The sequence below is a fragment of the Mastacembelus armatus genome, chromosome 14 (assembly GCF_900324485.2).
Source record: "Mastacembelus armatus chromosome 14, fMasArm1.2, whole genome shotgun sequence".
NCBI classification, from domain to species: domain Eukaryota; kingdom Metazoa; phylum Chordata; class Actinopteri; order Synbranchiformes; family Mastacembelidae; genus Mastacembelus; species Mastacembelus armatus.
Genome location: NC_046646.1, coordinates 16,254,822 through 16,273,256, shown reverse-complemented (window position 1 = coordinate 16,273,256; position 18,435 = coordinate 16,254,822). Strand labels below are relative to the sequence as shown.

Below are 18,435 nucleotides of genomic sequence, written 5' to 3'. Positions count from 1 at the left end.
TTGACAGAGTAAAATACCAAATGTTCCACAATCTTGACAGTTGGTTGGCAGGCCTTTGAGAAAATTCAGAACAAATCTGGAATGACATCCATTTCACTATGATGTCAAGTCTAACATCATTTGTGTGTGTGTGTATGTGAATTCTCTCTGACTGGCCATCTATTCCATTGGCCCAGGAAAAAAAAAAGTTTACTCCAACTACCATTATCCTGCAAATCACAGCCCCCGTGGAGAGACTCTCGCCCGGAGAATCTTGGCTGGGTCCAAGCGAGCTTTGAGGAACGTGCCGGAATGAGCTAATCAAGCCTTATTCACTCTTTCTGGCATACTGGAAAACCACCCGTGATGTCTGGCATGTGGTTACACCTGCACCTAATGCCAGAAAAACTGCCGGATAGAATTAGAAAAACAAAAAAAAAAAAAAAAAAACAAAAAAAAAACACATTTGATTTTAACTGTTGCAACAACTGGAATTGAGGTCCAGGGGTTTCATTTTGTTGTTTGAGGGATGTAATAATTCAACAGAGCAGCCTAATTAGGAGCAAATTACAGGGGTCAATAATTCAGCAATGGACAGACTATAATTGTAAAGTCACTTCAGAAATTTCAGTGTTAAAGCTTAAGCCAATCCTTCCACACCAGACTCTCTCTTCTTCCTCTTTATTCCATTTGCATCTCATGTCACTCCCCTTCATTACCCTCCCAAACACCTCTCCCAAACCAAGCAGTCATCTACTCCATGCATGTTAAATAATCCAGCAAGACAGTGAAATTCCACTGTTTATCTAATTCCAGTAAGGTTGGGAAGAGTAGGGAAAGCCTTTTATTAGAACCACTGAATGCTTAAGTTTAAACAGCAGGTTTTCCTGAAAATGCTGAGAAACAGAAATATTTTTTTCTTCTTATACTTTTTCTTCTCAGCCCCTTCATGGCAAAGTGGTAAAACCCAACCTGTAAAAACAGTTGTTCTAAACGGTTCATGATGCCAAGCTAGAAGACAAAAAGCCAGTCATCCTTTTTCATTTCTCAGGAGAGGTCTTCCTCATGTGTTTGAGCTGCTTAAAACAAGATAAAAGCAAGACAGCCAAGCCGCCATGAGATAGCACTCGCCCTGCGCTGCCAGCTGGGTTACCATGGCAACTCTACGAGGTGAGAGAGAGGACATACAGTACAGAGTAAATCTCCACACAGTAGCTTCAGGAATGCAGGTGAAGTCTCACTCCCTGTCTTTCCCTCTGTTTCTTTTTTCTCCTACCTTTGGAAAACAGAACTTTGAGACTGCTTTTCACTTCAGACATGACTTTGATTTCCAGACTCATATTGATGTATAAATCAGGCTTTTGCCAGGGGAGTAATCAGAGAGGGCTTAAGGGGAGAGTGTGAGTGAAAAGAGAGAGTGAATAAAGATATAAGAGGACAGGGGAGAAAACAAATTCTTGCTTTTGGCTGTGTAAGTAGGACAATGGTGTTGTGGCCAACACACAGCAAGATTGAGCACCATAACAATTAAGAATGGCATTTCCCCTACAAAGTAAAGGTGAGTCAAATGGAAAAAGAGAAAAAAGGAAGATAAATGTAGAATAGGAGAGAATGAGATGAGAGAAAACTATTTCTCATGGTTTCTCTTACCTCTAAGAAGCAGGTCCCAGCTGGTGTGTTCTCTTTGATGGAGGCATTGTAGAAGTTGCTGGAGAACACAGGTGTATTATCATTAACATCCTGCAGCACAATGTCCACCTTTGCTGTGGAAGACAGAGGCGGACGGCCATTATCCATCGCAACAACAGTCACACTAGGTGCTGGCTCTGATTCAAAATCCAGAGCAGCCGCAGTCGTAATGATTCCTGTGACCGGGTCAATGGAGAACCAATCAGAGTGAGAGTTTTTGCCCTTCAGGAGGCTATATCGGACGTCCCCATTGGGGCCCTGGTCCTTGTCCCTGGCAGTAACCTGGAGAACGAACGATCCAGGATAGACAACCTCAGGGATAGTCTGTCTGTAGGCCTGCTGGTCAAATAGAGGTGGGTTGTCATTAACATCCATCACCTGAATAGTAAAAGATGACTCTGCCCTGAGGGGAGGTGTGCCAGAGTCTGTGGCCATCACCCTCAGGTCGTACGAATCCCGTTCCTCTCTATCCAAGACCTGGTCTACATATATTAGGTAAATGATGCTGTCCTTTGTCGTAAGAGCAAATTTCCCATCACCCCCCTCAAGAGACACGTTCACATTAGCGTATTCTCCATAGTCTGGATCAGTGACAGATATCCGAGCTACATACTGCCCTGGCTGGGCTCCTTCTGAGATTCTAGGAGAGCCATCCTCACTGAGGAAGATGATGGTCATGGTGGGCTGGTTGTCATTGTAGTCTCGCACATGGATGGTTACAAATGCGTTGGTCACCTGGAAAAAAACATAGGTGGGTTACTTGTTATTTTACACTCAAATCAATCTTTTTGCAATATAGTAGAAGACTACAGTCGCATTTATCAGCATGTATTCGGTTTTATTTTGATATTAGAATCACTACACTATACTACAGTAATCTGTAAAAGTGAAAGCAACAATTCTTCAGGATTACATACTTTACAAAACAATATGTAGTGAATAGCCATAATAAAATTACCTCAGGGTGGCTGGCGTTATCTCTGGCCTGAACCACCAATTCATGGACCCTCTTTAGCTCATAGTCCAGGGGTCTATTCAGAGTGATGACCCCTGACTTAATATCCATGACAAAGAAACGGTCTGGGTCACTCTGACGTCGGTTGATTTCATAAAGCACCAAACCATTATCACCCTCATCTTCATCTGATGCAAACACCTACAAGACAAGAAAGCCAAACACTGAAATTAAGATTACCGTGTTGAATCAGGATTTACAAAGGCAAGAAATATTACTGAGCAACGAATCTGTATACTGCCAGTTCTTAGCTAACCTGTAGAATGCTGCTTCCCTGTGGAAGACTTTCGGAGATAATAGCATGGTATCTGCTCTGATTGAAGACAGGCGCATGATCATTTATGTCAGTCACTGTCACTTCCAAGGTCATGGACCCCATTCTTCTAGGTGAGCCCCCATCAAAAGCCTCCAGGACCAGGGTGTATGATGAACGTTTCTCCCTGTCCAGCAGTCCGTTGACTACCAGGTCCAAATATAGAACCTTGTTAGCAGCTCTCTTGGTCTCCAGTCTGAAAGCCTGGCCAACGTTGCCCTCTCGGATAGCATAGCCTTGGGTTGTCAGCTGGTCCTTGTCAGCATCAGTCGCAGGCTCCAGGGAAAACCTTGTCCCCACTGCTGTGTGCTCAGGGATTTTAAGAACAGCTTTCTTTTTAGGGAAAACAGGTGCGTGGTCGTTGATGTCGTTTACAGTGATTGACACTTCAACAGCGACGCCTGTCATTGTCACAGCGATGAAGCTGTAGTGATCCCTCTGTTCACGGTCCAGACGGCGTGCAGTGGTAATGATGCCTGTAGTTTCGTCAATGTTGAGATCACTGCCAACACCTGTGCCTTCATGATCAGATATGAAGTAAAGACTTGCAGTTTCACCTGGTGGTAACCCAGCACTGATGTCACCAACAATGGTCCCCGCTGGCTGCTCTTCATCAAGCTGAAGTTCCAGTGCCCCGAGGACAGTTTTAGACTGACTAAGGACAAGGATCATGCAGAAATACAAGAGCGGCTTCAACTGCCAGAGACCTGAACACACACAGGGTTCGCTGACCCAAGCCCTTCGACTTGACCTTTTACTTGTTATCAGCATGGCTGTGTTGTGCTACACCTGGGTGAAAGAAAAACAGAGAAAAAAAAAATCAGCAGGGAAAGGGCAAGTACAAATTTATTTTATGATGTGAACTGGGCAACTGAGCTGCTTTTATTCATTTTCTATGAGAAATCTTGAAAATTCACTTGCTTTTTTAGCACAAAATGAAAACAAATTCTTCTGTCTTCAAATCTGAGTCTGGTACTTAAATCCTGGCATGACAACATGGTAACACTTTTATTATCCAGGACCTACATTAAAGACACTGCCTGATGAATATCAGCCTTTTTTCCCCATAAAGTGGATATATATATAACATTTTTGGAACAAACTCCTCAGCTGGGTCAGGAAAATGTGAAAGAGCATGAAAAGGGAAGTCAAGTCTGTCCAGGATCTACATTGCCTTAAACCACACTGGGGACAGAATCATAAACTATATTTATCTGAGGGATAACAAATTATATTTATTGGGTGAGAACATTTTAAAGTGTCCAGAACAGTCACACTCAAATCCCAAGGGAAAACATGTTAAAGACACTTAAATAGGCATTCAAAGCATTTTGTAATTTTTTTTTAATCCAGCACAGATCACAATAGCAAATGCCTACACACACTATGAAATGCAGAGTAGAGCAGGTCTGCAGCTGCTTCAGCAGTGCTTTCAGTCATTAAATACTGTAAGCCTAGCCTCTTTGTTTCCCAAACTCTAAATCATGCACAGATCCATAAACATAATATTCTCCTCATGCTAATGCTAAATCAATCTTATCAGTCACAGACTGAACCTAATCATGAACAGACACACACATTGTAACTGTCCACAAAGTCGTGCAACAGATGGGGTCAGACACTACTCTCCAAAAATTGTTTATGTTTGCTTTAACCTGGTGTGGCAGATGGTTGGATATGCCTCATCGCATGGCACACTAACAGCAAGAAAGGCAACCACATGAGTCTAAAATTCACCTGACACTGTGAGTTCTCCTGCAGCAAACCCACCATCTGGTATGTTCAGCAAGTTAAAACAAACACCAATAATTATTTGCAAATGGTGTTTGACCCAGGTTTGACACACATATTTTCGCATACTACCATAAAATTCTGGAAATACACTCATAAACGTTCTGGCAAGATGAACCTGTACGGCTTCCCTAAATTCTCATGAGATAGATGCACATTTTAGCCCTTGATGAGGTCTGCAAATATTGACATTATGTTCAAAATGAGACCAGTTGTTTATGCATGTTCTTCTAGTATTTATAAGGGAAGATTTATTGAGCGTATAACTCGTCAAAACATCCTGCAATGAGGAGAGCCATCCAGGCCTGACATAACTCATCCATCACACTTCGAGACATGTTGCTTTACAACAATCTTCTACATTGATCTGAGCATTAATACCTATACTCCCTGGAATGTGAACGGGTCCTGCCTCTATTAACTATTGTTTGGTACAGATGATCAAAATTATAAATGTGTGGGGTAGGCAAAGAGCCAGTAGCAGACAGAGGCTAGTTGTCGGTTGCTGCCCAGTCATATTCACCCATACAATCGCTCCCACTGTGCATATATTATCTGGACAGTTAACTTTAGGAATGTCTTGCACCTCTAGAGAGAAACTCAGTCTGCTGCCACATGCGTTGAATTCAAACATTCACACTCAACATACAGAAAGACCATAGAGTGACCACCTTCTTGCAGACTGATGACAAGGCTGACTACTATCTCCTTCACAGCAATAAAATGAAAACCACCTTCTTTCTAAAAGATAGGACTAGTTCCCATGCACTGATTGCATTTTGCAGCTACCAATATCTTATTAGACTCCTGGAAGAGTTTTAGAGTCCAAAAAAAACAAAGCAAATAAAAAATATTTGACCCTCATGATCCTGACCTTCTGCAGTAGTTTATGAGGCCTCTGAAGAAGAGAGATTTATAAAGTCTATAGCTCCACTGGGACACAGAACAGGACACTGATACTGGCCCCACTGGTACAGTCACTGACCTCTACAGCTCGTCCAGACAGCAGCTCTGGATAGTTGCCCCACTCCTACACAAAGAGGAAAGCAGAGCTAAGACAGAGCACAGGCTGCATACACACCCTTCTTTTGTTGTGAGCATTGGTCTAAGGAGCTATCATGAGGAGAGTTGGAGAAAAGAGAGACGCTAAAATAACAGGTTTGATAGAGATAATTAGGGGTGTGATGATGGAAAGAAGCCCTTCTACCACTGAAAGGGAAAGTCAGAGTCAGAGCTTGGTCCTTTTAAGACCCCACTCTGACAAAATGAACCCAGAATACAGTACCATAATGCAGCCATTGGGAGCACGAGAACAAAGAAAAGAAATGGAAAGAGTGGATTTAGGACACAATAGAAAAAGGATGTCCAATCTGAGGAGTGATTACGCTTTGACTTGGCTTGACAGACCTTTAGGGACCACTGACCTGTGTCCCTGAAACTTAATGATTAAAAAATAAAGTCAGAAAAGGGTGTACTCCAATGTGTGTGAGTGCATATGCCTTTTTATATCCTCTCTGCCTCATTGTTTTAGTTAAACATCAGTGAAAGGTTATATTAGTGAACACATCTCACTGCTGCAATCTGTCAATGTCAACGAGCAACGAGTCGGTTCATGACATCATCTCCCTTTCGACATGTGCTCTAATACACTTGTGTTTACCCTGGAAAACACCAGCTGATGTGGAATGGAGAGAGTAAGGGATGTACAACTCATGCTGAAAGGATACTCGCTCCGACAGATGGCTGGTGGTGTGAAAGACGTCCACCTGATTCACCCCCCCTAGTCGGACAACATATAACTCAATGTAAATTATGATATGTTTCCACTAGGTTAAATGAAATAAGATGTATCGTGTAATTCTTTTTAAAATGCAGAAGCAATGTATTAAAGAAATCACACAGTCTGGCTGGCTATATTGGGTTTTATAGTATATGTGTCGATCTACGCCTGCACAACACATGTGCATGCAAGCAGTGACATCATCTCTGTGCGACCGCATTGATGGACAGGGCATACCCAGAGGGCTCCATGCAGTCTCAGCCACATTATATCTGGCATTGCACCCCCATAATCTGTCTCTGCTGTGCACAAGCCTCAAAGCCTCAAATACATGAGCCTCCACTCTAAAGTACTGTTGCCATATAATAGAAAACCATACTGTTTTCTATAGGATGTGACCACTTAAAGTAATACAGTATGTGCATTAGGATGTGTGCAAATGTGTTTATTCTATCGTAGCTCAGTAGCAAGGAATAACTTTTCCTCATGCAGGGCCAAACAGGCTTTTCTATCTGCCTATCCCTCCTGTGTCCCCTCCTCCCACCTTCCCTCAGTCCATCCCCTCTAATGGATTTAGCAGATCTAGTTGGGCACGCCATAGCTACCCCGTGGCCAAGCTAAACAAGACCCAAAGTCACGAAGTTGCAAGTAAAAAACGGTCACTCTATACCGCTTCTTTCCAAGCCATGTTTCTTGTGCTTTGATGGAATAGTACAGGGTTGTACTGAACTGGTTTCTCAGTGGTTGAGAGGTCTGGCATTGCCTGTAGGTAGTTGGCAGCCACTCAAATAGCCCTGCAACTTCTTCTGTGTCACCCAGAACAAACATTGGTCAGATTCTGTGATTGACACTAGAGTCAGACTGGGGAAAGAATAATGGAGAAAGCTTTCATAATAAAATACACAAGTTAACATCTGAAATATTCCAGTCTCGAAGGCAAACACTAGATACAACTTTACCTAAGGATATTCAAACTGCAAAAATCTGATTTTCACATCTTGCTACAGCTTCCTTGCAATCCATTTTGTCATTTATACTGTAGTTTTGGTTCCATTTGCATGTGTGTACAACTTATAACAGTTCTCAGCAAGTGCACAATCAGAGTGACTGGAGCAACATCCAGTCTGACTGAGAATGAAGACTTAGGGCAGGTTGTAGTGAAAGGGGCTGCAGAAGTAAAAAAGCTTTGTGAGTAGAAGAAGGGGGGCTGAGAGTCTGGTGAGGGTAAGAGGATGGAGGAATGCTTTGCATCTCAGTTTTCATGTCATTTGGGTTGTGTGTGTGTGTTTAGGGGACGACAAATATGACCCCTGTCTCGCCTAGAGTTGCCTTTCTCCGGATCTCTGGATATAGACACCTCATATCTAAACCCAGCTGTCACCGGCACACAAATGTGTGTGTGCCGTCTGTGTGTGTATATTTGAGTTCCCATCTATGAACATATACATGTGTTTCCTCACTTCCTCTTTCACTTCTTCACCAATTTATGAGTCTATGCTAAAGGTGGATATCAGTTTCAGTTTATTTCCTTAACTGATTCAATTAAATTGGAATAGACCCTGATCCAATAATTCCAAAGTATTGCAGCACCAGCGCCTCAGACAGCCAGACAACTACTGTCTGGACAGTTACACACACACACTAAAATATACATGCATGTGCTGCACTAAAGCGTAATCAATATTAATACTACTACGCGTAAAGAGAGTTCATGACTGTGCCATTCAATTTGGTTACTTCACCCAGGGGAAGCTTACAGTCGTAAAAGCTCTCCCAACACGTGAAACACAACCGATCTGGTTTGTGGAGACTGGCAGAGTTAAAGTAAGTAGGTTTGAATTAATTATGATGAAGTGAGGACTGGTTCTAATCCAGCCACAAATATACACAGTAGAAGGGAAGGTGAAAGAGAAGTTGGTATAACTGTTGGGATGTTGAAATTTTATCCAGTTGAAATATAATCATGTGTCTTATAATAATTGTTCTTTAAAATATAATCATTACTTGAGTTTTGAATTTTGATTTTTCCGGTCAAAAGGAAGAAGCTGAAACATCTTCCCCTTGTTTTTAATTTTAAGTTTTAAGTTTATGAAATGTTGCTCTAAAGTTTTAGAACTTATTTGATATGGTACTTTTTTTGTCTATATGACATAAGTCAAGCTGCAGAGAATGAAGGGGTGGCCCACAAAGACTTTTTGGATCATAGTGAAAGTGAACGTCTGTGCCACAAACCCACTGAGTCTGAGGCTCAAGTCTACACTTTGATTTCATATCACAATTTTTGTTCTACTCTGTAGAGCAGAATAGAGAAGAATCAAATTTACAACACTGGCCCTCTGGTTTAGCTAATGTTGATTGCATACAAACAACTGTTGTTCCAATCCAAGCAAATCTGGAAAGTGAGATTTTTTTTTTTCATAGTTTGACTTGACACTCTAATTTGGATGTGAAATGATTCAATGAAAAGATTTAAGTGGTGGTTAGTTTTATTCTTAGCCAGACCTGGCTGTACATTACTCTATGTATCCTCATTTTGAGATCAGTGTTATGCCACATCCTTTGCAAGAAAATGATTAACAGGTGCGAGCATCTTCATTAGTCTGAGCATTGAGCTATACGCTGCTATATTTGACTAATTTATTCTGGAGTATAACACTATTGCAAGTCATGATTGATTGAGGTTATCAAATCAGTCTCAATCCACTCTGCTCCTGCAACAGAACCCTAGAGTAGGCATGCTACGCTTTAATTTTTGTATCTTTAACTAACATTCATACTCAATTCCATGCAGGCATCAGCTGGAGAAAAACAACTGCCAAAGACTCTGAAACTCTGTCGCAGCAGGAACATGACAATTCAAAGCTGGCGAGATGACTCAGATTTGTTTATTCGCCTATACAGAAGCTGCCAAGCTGGAATATAGACCCACACACTTACAAACTGCACCAGGTCCCCCGTGACAAAACGTCCTAGATTTTACTGCCCGACAGGGCAGAAGGAGACAGAATAACACAGAGATGAAAGGAGCAGAGGAAGGAGTGGAACTAGAGTTAAAGAAGAAAAGTTTGATTCTGCAAAAACACTGCCACAGTGGCAAAGACAGAAACATGAAGAAGGTACACTTAGCCTGAATGAGTGCTGAAACACACACACACACACACACACACACACACACACACGAATAATACACCCTCTGGACCAGAGCTAGAGGTAAATCACCTCCAGCTGTATTTTCAGCTGGAGGTGATTCACTAACCTCTTAACCTTCAAGGCCACGTTGCCAAGTGAATGTGCAGTGAGTGTTGTTTCTCTGATGAGTATGTGCGTGTCTGTGTGTGTGTCTAATCAATTTGTTTTTAAGAGCAAAATGAAGAAAGTGGGTAGGAATGCAAAGAAGATGGGGAGAAAAGAGTTTCTAATAATAAAACAAAACAAGGCCAGCAGAGTCAACGGGCAAAAAAGAAATAAAAGAGAAAGCATGGTGTTATTAGATGGTCCTGAAGGTGAAGCGGCAGCTGCCATCTACTATCACTCATTGCCCTCCCCCCCATCAGAGGCTGTTTAATATCCCTCAAGAGCTGGTTGTCAAGTCAAACCCTGTCTATGCCCCTCAGTCAAACACTATTACTTCACTGGTGAAACTGAGATAAATTCCCTTACAGTGGCAAACAGACATTTTGTGCACTCTGGGTTCAAACTGAGAGAACACCCGTTCAACTCTCTGTAGAGAAAAGCATAACACTGAATGGAAGCAATTAAACATCAGGAAATATTCTTATCAGTGTTGAATGTGGAAGACATTATAATGTACAAGCCAGTACTTAATGGCTCCATTTGGCTCTGTATTACTCTGAAACACGCTGCACACATACAGTAACATGCACAAACAGTTGTGATCATTTATTAGTTTGAATATTAGAAATCAGTAAAGGTAAAGTTTTGCTAGACAGTGTGCATGTGTCCTTGTTGCATGCCTAAAGTGATGGCAGTTGAGAATCATTATATTTCTCTGATTCTAATGTGATGTTAATACAATGCAAATAATCCCTAACCCCTCTAGAGTTGATTATACCACAATTAAAGTTTCAATAGCAATATTTACCAAATTACTGGTTTGATTTCTGTGCATGACAGTGTAGTTAGGACGGGTCTTGCCTGACATTAATTCCTTGGAAGGTTGTCCTAACCTGAAATGGCTAACCCCAACCTTTACCCTGACCTTAACCCAGTCATAACTCAACTGTACAATGAATATCTGACTTTGTGGGGACTGTGTTTTTGTTTCAAAATGGAAAATGAATCCACACATGTGGTGCTACAGACATTTATAACCACAATGTGATGAATACATTAACAAACACTAATAGGGGAAATTTCCAAAGACAAAACACTGACCTGATAGCCAAAACAGGAGGTCAGCAGAGGGAAAACCAAAGATCCGTCTTGTAACTTAAACGCATGCATGCATACACATGTGTGCAAGCATGCACGCACACACACACATATGCAAACACACATTTCAATCCCTTTGCATCCCACCCAATGAAATAATCAGCAACAAGGCTTCACAGCAAACCAGGCACAAAGTCATATCACACTGGATTTTATTTCTGAAATCGCATAAATTTAAATTAAAATGATTAAAAGTTGTTGTTAAAAAGTTTGCCAACAAACAAAGCAATGTTAAGGTTAAGAGGTTAGTATCTCCCTAAGAGAAACACTGCTTAATTTGACTCTAAAAGACTGGAACACTGGTTTGTTTTCTCTGACACATCTGGGGAACTATCAAAATCTGTAATTACTCATCTCTAACTTAGAATATATGACAGTGACTTAGCTTATTAATTCTCCACCGAGTTGTGGGTTAGTGGCGCGCCAACAGCTGTTCTCTAACAGAATGCCTTTGTATCATGTTTCTCCATTATATTTCTTATGGTAAGCCTGGGAATTAAATCTGTCTGTCTTTAAATTTGTGCTACAGACTTGAACAGACATCAAAACTCAACAGTTAATAATGATCAAATGAAATCAGGATAAAAAGACTGAGATGTGTTAGATGGCTTTGAGCCTCCAAAATGAAAAATTTACTTCTGAACCCATCAAGAACCCTTTGATTGTCTGACAGAAATATCAATAACAGAATAACCTTTTTTTTTTACTATTTGCAAAGGTCAGTCGTTTCAATGTGTAAGCTAAAATCTCTTTCTTTAATCTAGCCAACTTCCTTTTCCCTCTCTGTTTCTCACCTCTCATACACATGCAGCCTTTGAATCCCTTGAGTTGCACAACACATTGCTCTACCTGTGCTGCAATGCCCTACATGCAGCTCTCAGTTCTGTGCAAGTGTTTGAAGTTATCAGAAGCTCAGATCATCTTGCTTACTTCATTAAAAACACATGAGACGCTACGCAGACAGGATCTCTCTTCTTCTCTCTGTTTGGCATGTTAGCCTCCAGAGCTCAGACACATCTCATCCATCAAGCACCCACATGGGCAGCAGTTACCAGATTTCATTCATCTTTGCTCAGGGCCATTCCCACATTGATCTCTACATGTGACTAATGAAATTAATACATCACTTCATTCAGAAATGTGAGCGTTTACGGCACGCATGTCTGCCTTGTCTTTTCAATGGAAAAGAATCGATAAAAAGAAGAAAAAGAAAAGTTTCTGACAACACTCAGAAACAGTGAGTCTGGTGTAGAGTGCTGAAATAAAAAGTCTATCCACCTACTAGTACAATTAATGGAAATTATTTGCAGGGCAAATGGCATACCTCTATCCACTTTATCCTAGAGCCACACATCACGTCTTCCATCCACCTACTGCAATAATGAGAAACCCAGAGTTCCAATGATCTGGCCACACTTTGGCACATGGAGCCAGTTTCACAGGTTCAGCCCATAGTGGAAAAGCACAAGGTAGGGAAACTCAAGACAGTACCAGGTTTTAAGGCACTTCCAACTGCAGTATTCTCTGATACATGATATATGATGATACAGTATAGCATCATCGATATACCAGATCTTAATCATGAGCTAGTTATGCTATATCATTCTGAATTTTTGTTGTCAAATTTGATTATTTCTTTGTAGCAGATGAAGACATTTGAAATTTTGTGTTTTTGAGGGGCAAAAGTCTATTTGCCCGCAGGACAAAGACCATAAATATCTATGAAAGAACTGGGCCAAACAAAAGCCAAACCACACCAACTCAAAGCTACAGGTAGTCAACCAGTGTGCATTAGGCAGAAGAGCCCAGTCATTTCCTATGACTGGATGACTTATTCTGTATCTGTATTTCCCTAGAGGAATGACCCCAGTTTACTTTAAAAAAAAAAAAAAAAAAGCTTCAGTCCAAGCTGAAAGATGAGGTATGACAAACAGATGATTATACATCAGGATTTGATTTGTTTTTGCAGGAATTCACTTAGCAGAGACTACAAACTATGAGTTTGTACCTCAGCAAATCAGACATCCCCACATAGTGGTCTCGGCAAGGATGATGCAAGCGAGAAAGGTAACTACATAGACAATAGGAATTAATTATGTTAGCAAAGGCCAGCCAGAATTAAAATGTGAAATTATAATATGACAACCCTTGTCTTTTTTTATTGAATTTAATTATTTTATTCATAGTAATGCACTAATATACTAAAAGAGATACAGTTTAACTCCAATGGGATTTTTGGTACCACTTTCCCCATATCTAAGTACAGCACACAACTCCAATCTTACAATGGTGTAATTAAATTTCACGATAATAATCACAGCAAGATGGCTGCCATGGCAACCAAGAAGCCCTAAGGGTAAGGTTACTGAAATGTGGAGCAATCAGCAAAGGGGATTCCTTATCAATGGGGATCTGATTTTGTAACTCTACTATTGAAGCTATTAATAACTGCCTGGCCTTCCTGTGGACAGACAACGTAAAGACAAGTGAATTTCCAGGAAATCTAAACTATCCCATCACACGCTGCTGCAGCTTAGCACTGATTATCGTTCATATACTCCATAATAAACTTTCCATAATAACAAAATTAAATAAAACTCCCTCAATAGTTCATGTTAAGTCTAAGATGGTGGTCTAAGAGGTAACTAAAAACACCAACACAGATCCCAGGCATCAGCATCATACAGCGAGTGAAAGATGGAAAGTAAATATTTCCACTAGCTACTTGTGGAGCCTGGGAAGAGGAAAACAATTCTTTAGTTTTTTAGTTGGCTGTCATCTGCTACCCATTCATGTCCAACACTGAAGTTTTCCTGTTGGACTTCTACACTCCTGAGGATAAACAGCTACATTGGTCCTTTTGTTTTAAGTTTCTAATTTAGCATTTATAGCACTTGGTAGTTAGAATCTGGTTTTGGTTACAGTACAGGGCATATATCTTCAGAGTTTAAAAATACAGTAGAGTGAGGTAAGGTTAAGCTGTTGGAGGAGTGTGTTTGTTAGGGGGAGCGGTGGGTGGGAGGGGGTGTAGGGGGGGGTGAGTCACTTTCCGATATTTGTGCTCAGATAGTGACTTCACATGCATAAAAAACAAAACCCAGGAAAAAACAGTTCTGGGATACAATTAGACAGATTTTTGTTTGAGCTGCAACATTTGGGTGGGAAGATGCTTTCTGTTTTTCCGCCTCATCCGCTTTCATTGTTGGCAGGCACTCCATGAATTGAGTTGATGAGCTGAAGCAGATACTACACAAAAGTCTTTACTCTCTATAGTTACTATTCTGTAATATTTTATGTACAATGACTTTCTACTGACAATTCAGTGTCAGAAATCTGACTTTTTTTAAAAGACGATTAAAAGATAAAGTCATAAAACATAATATAACTGACTAACAAAGAAAGATTATTCCCTCTTATGTGGGTTTTGTGGGAACCACAGAAAGGACAATGGTGTATACAGCACAAGCAGAATTTCAGTATCACTGTGGGTGGCGAATGCACGGTTTGATTACACTGTGTATCTCCAGAGTTTAAAGTAAACTCTCAAGATTGCTTGAGATTTGCAAAGAACTAAAGTTCTTGGACATTTCCTCACCGGAACATCATTGGAATAAATAGAAAAAGTCCATGAAGACTGTGGGCATGCAGTGGTATTATACTTAGCTTGAAAAATGCAAAACTGATAAAAACTTAAATCAGATATTTAAGAATATTTGCCTTTATGTCAGATAAAACTTTTTGTTTTTGTGATTTAAATAGAATAAGATGAAAAAAAAAAAAAAACAAGCCAAATGTGAACTACTACCCAAATAATCCAATTATACACTGAAGGGGATGGAGTGGTTTTAGTGGCTAATATTCAGTCACCTCTCCCAAAAACTACAATACAAAGTCATTCAGTGGGATGTGCTTTTTGAACACAGTTGTGATGACCCTCACCTAATGATCTGCACAGAAACACACTTTGTTGACAAAAACTGAGATGAAAGATTAGTCCTTTCTGTCCTGACACACTTGTTACAGGCAGTATTAAAAAGGTAAAAATGGGAATGGAAACATTTATTATAACTGCTTTTCTTGACAATTAAACAAAGAAATAAAAACATGTTTCACAGGGAGGTCAAGGGTCAAGATGGACACCCTCAGCTGCCACACCCCAACCAACCCAGCCACCCCAAGATCAGAATAAGTTCTAGTCCTGGCTCAGTTAACTGGAATTCCACTTTTTATTCTCTAAATAGTTTCATTATGACTTCATTGATTAAACCAAGTAACAACTAAACTCCCTCAGAACATCTCAGAATGTCCCTCGATAATTCCCAAAGCTGAGAAATGATCCTAGATGTGTTGGACTCGTGCTCCTGTAAAGGGAAACCTGTCCTTCTAAGTAGCTGATGTGAGTAATTATAAGTTGTTTGTACAAACATAGGTCTGCTCAGTTGCAGGCGCAACAACAGATAAACATATGGTTTCTGTTAAAAAATGTCTTGCTGCACGCCCCATCAGTCCGCAAGAAACCAAACTCTTACTGGTTGTCGGCAGACCAAAGGCTGTGGCTGAGGCCAGTATACTGCAGAGTTGGAGCACATGGGACCATGTAAATGGATAGTGTAATAATACAGAGATCTGTGGATGCCAATGGACACCAGCTATGACAAGGATAACTATTGTGGTTAGATGCTTAAATATGCCTCTGGGCTCCCATTTTAGCTTTCAGCCATGTAGACATATTCAGTCAGAAGCGAGTGCTATAAATACACATTGTGATAGAAAATATATATATATATATATATATATATATAACTAAGAATCAGTTTGCTGGATAACAGAACTCCCTAAAATCTTCTTGGATTAGAGGTTTTATACAGATCTTACTGTCATGTTTTCTTAATCACTGAGAAAAAAAGGAAACCCAGACCATCAGCAGCTGAGGCTAATGGTGTAAGTGCCTTCTCACAGACACACAGATAATCCCCAGTAGTGATGCCTTGCTGACATGCTAGAGCCCTGCACTGTCACAGCAGTTTCCAGGAACTAGTTCAAAGTATACTGGCCCACTTTGTGCACTTCATGGTGTTTCCCATTAAGTGGTTCTGTCTGCCCTCCAAAACAAAGTGTATTCGCTCAAAGTTGCCAACTCTGAGGAAGAAACCACTGGCTGTTATTAAATAGTTCCATAAGACACGATGAACCTATTTGCTGACTAACCTCCCTTTTATGTTTAACATAGTATTTAAATATTAATGCACTCCTTTCTCTCTTTTTTTTAAACCTGGCTGTTCAGCTTTCTCTCAATAGTCATCAGATCAATCATTTAATATCAGACTGTGCTTCATCACAACGATTCATTGATCTTAAACCTCTTGTGCAGTCTCCCCACATCACAGTAGCCTGACCAGCTGCCTCTCCGGGCGTGTAAGGTGCAGCTGCAGGGTGCACCGCTCTACCGAACCAAACAGGAGCTCGATCATTTCTCCACATTTATCTCTTACTGATCAATTAGATCAGTGAACGAAAATACATAAGAAGAAAATAAAGAAGCTGTCACTTACATTCATCTGAACCACTCAGTTGCTGTGGATGTGCTCTCTGGATATCTCCTCCAAAGCCTGATTAGTATGCAAACGTGTTTCCAACTGGCCCCTCAACGACAGACAATCCACCGGGACAAAATCTTGAATGGAGCCCTGCTGCCCAGCCGGACTGTTTTTTTGTTTGTTTGTTTGTTTTTACATAATATCCACATAAATGACAGCTGAGGCAGTTCCACAGATTTTCTAATCCGTTAGACCCGTAGATTTGGTTACTCCTCTGGTGAAGGTCTTTTTTTGCGTCAGGTGAGCGCGTCAGGATCAGCTGGACGGTTTGTTCGCTGTCTGCCGCAGAAAGGAGCCCTGTGCTGCGCTGCTCTGCCCGATCTCCTGCTGATCTTAGACGCTTCTCTCCTCTCTCCTCTCTGTCAGCATCCAGTCACTCAGATACAGCGTGTGTGTGTTTGTGTGTGTGTACTGAAGCAAAGCCGCTTGAGCGTAACCGTGCACCTCACCGACTGAAAGCCGACTCCTCCACCACAAGGCCCAGCCCCCCTGACTCCTCTCCACACCGTCCCCCCGCCTCCTCCTCCTCCTCTCGCCGACTTGGGTTGCTAATTTATTCGGGTAGCTACACAAAAGGGGGGACAGAGGAGAGGGAGGCTGTGGAAAACAGTTAGGAGTGAAAGGGAAAAGGAGATCTGAGCGCAGACTTTGGTGCCCCCCAGCTCCGCTGAGTGGAAGTAGCTTTTGAAACAAAGGAGCGCACCATGTGCCACCAAAAGATGTGTTTACCCCAGCACTGCACCCATACATGGAAATAAGTCATGATTAATTAAGTGGGTGCTGGGAGCACTCACCCTATAAGATCCATATGGCTGAACATTTTCTTTATTATTACAGCAAGAAGGTTTGGCACCTAAGCCGTCCCAAAGGCTCTGTGCTCTAAAGAACATTTAAAATTCAAACTCTGCAGCTTATAGAGGAATTGGGTGACATTACTGTTATTTTTGGTATTGGTTGCATATTTATAAGATTTTATATGAACTGAAGTCTATGGGAGAAATGATCTGACACTGCACAAACAGTTCAAGCTTCAGGAGCGTCCAGCTGTGTCAAACATGCAGCTAGAAACAGCATTTTAACTGTCAAAGGCTTAAAAAAAAACTCTTTAAACTATCACAGCTGTGATCTATGTTGTGATATTTTCTATAGATCCTGATCATGTTAAGTCTAAGTGAGGGTTGTTACAGCTTCATCATCAGCTAGAGTGGAGACAACCTTTTTTCAAACAAGAAAAAAGTGCTGTCACTACTTCAGTTTTTATTCTAAAAGCATAAACATAAACACATAAATTAAATATATGGACAACAAAGAGGTAAATCCAACTATATTAAAGCATTTAAAGTGACCTTAATACTGATGTTGCGTTCAAGGTGTTTACATTTAGTAAAGTTTTAAATATCTGGACGTAAAAGCTTAAAAGCTTAACACTCCTTCCTGGGCTGGACTGAGGTTCAGTCACACAAACACACACCTTGTCCTGCTTACATCAGCAAGATGGGAGTCATTCATTGCCCCAGTTTTTAGCTCAGTCCTCCACCTGCATCGCTGAAGCAGAGCAAGGGAGGAGATGTGTAGGAGGGAGTGATGGTGTGGATGTGGGAGGTGTGAACACAGGGAGAGGGTGAGGGGGTGATGTTCTGGACAAGGGCAGCAATCAATCCATCTCTTCTTGCTTTAGGAGACCACATGTCCAATCAGTGTGTGTGTTGCAGTCAGTGAGGGGAAATGGTATATTTTTACCAGTACCTCCCATTGACCGTGACACAATTACCAGATGCCATGAACTCAAACTTACTTAACTCCACACATTTTACATTAA

The 18,435-nt window shown here is 41.0% G+C and overlaps 1 protein-coding gene across 1 annotated transcript in view; it reads right to left on the bottom strand.

The window, feature by feature from the left end:
• dchs1b (dachsous cadherin-related 1b) overlaps positions 1–17,056 on the bottom strand; it is a 74,915-nt gene extending 57,859 nt beyond the window's left edge. Inside the window, exons 1-4 of the mRNA XM_026327996.1 lie at positions 16,572–17,056; positions 2,940–3,785; positions 2,627–2,824; positions 1,630–2,403 (exon numbers count right to left, since the gene is read on the bottom strand). Of these exons, the coding sequence (XP_026183781.1) occupies positions 1,630–2,403; positions 2,627–2,824; positions 2,940–3,767 (1,800 nt within the window). The 5' untranslated portion in view covers positions 3,768–3,785; positions 16,572–17,056. The remainder of the gene's footprint in view (positions 1–1,629; positions 2,404–2,626; positions 2,825–2,939; positions 3,786–16,571) is intronic.
• Positions 17,057–18,435: the final 1,379 nt, after the last annotated feature.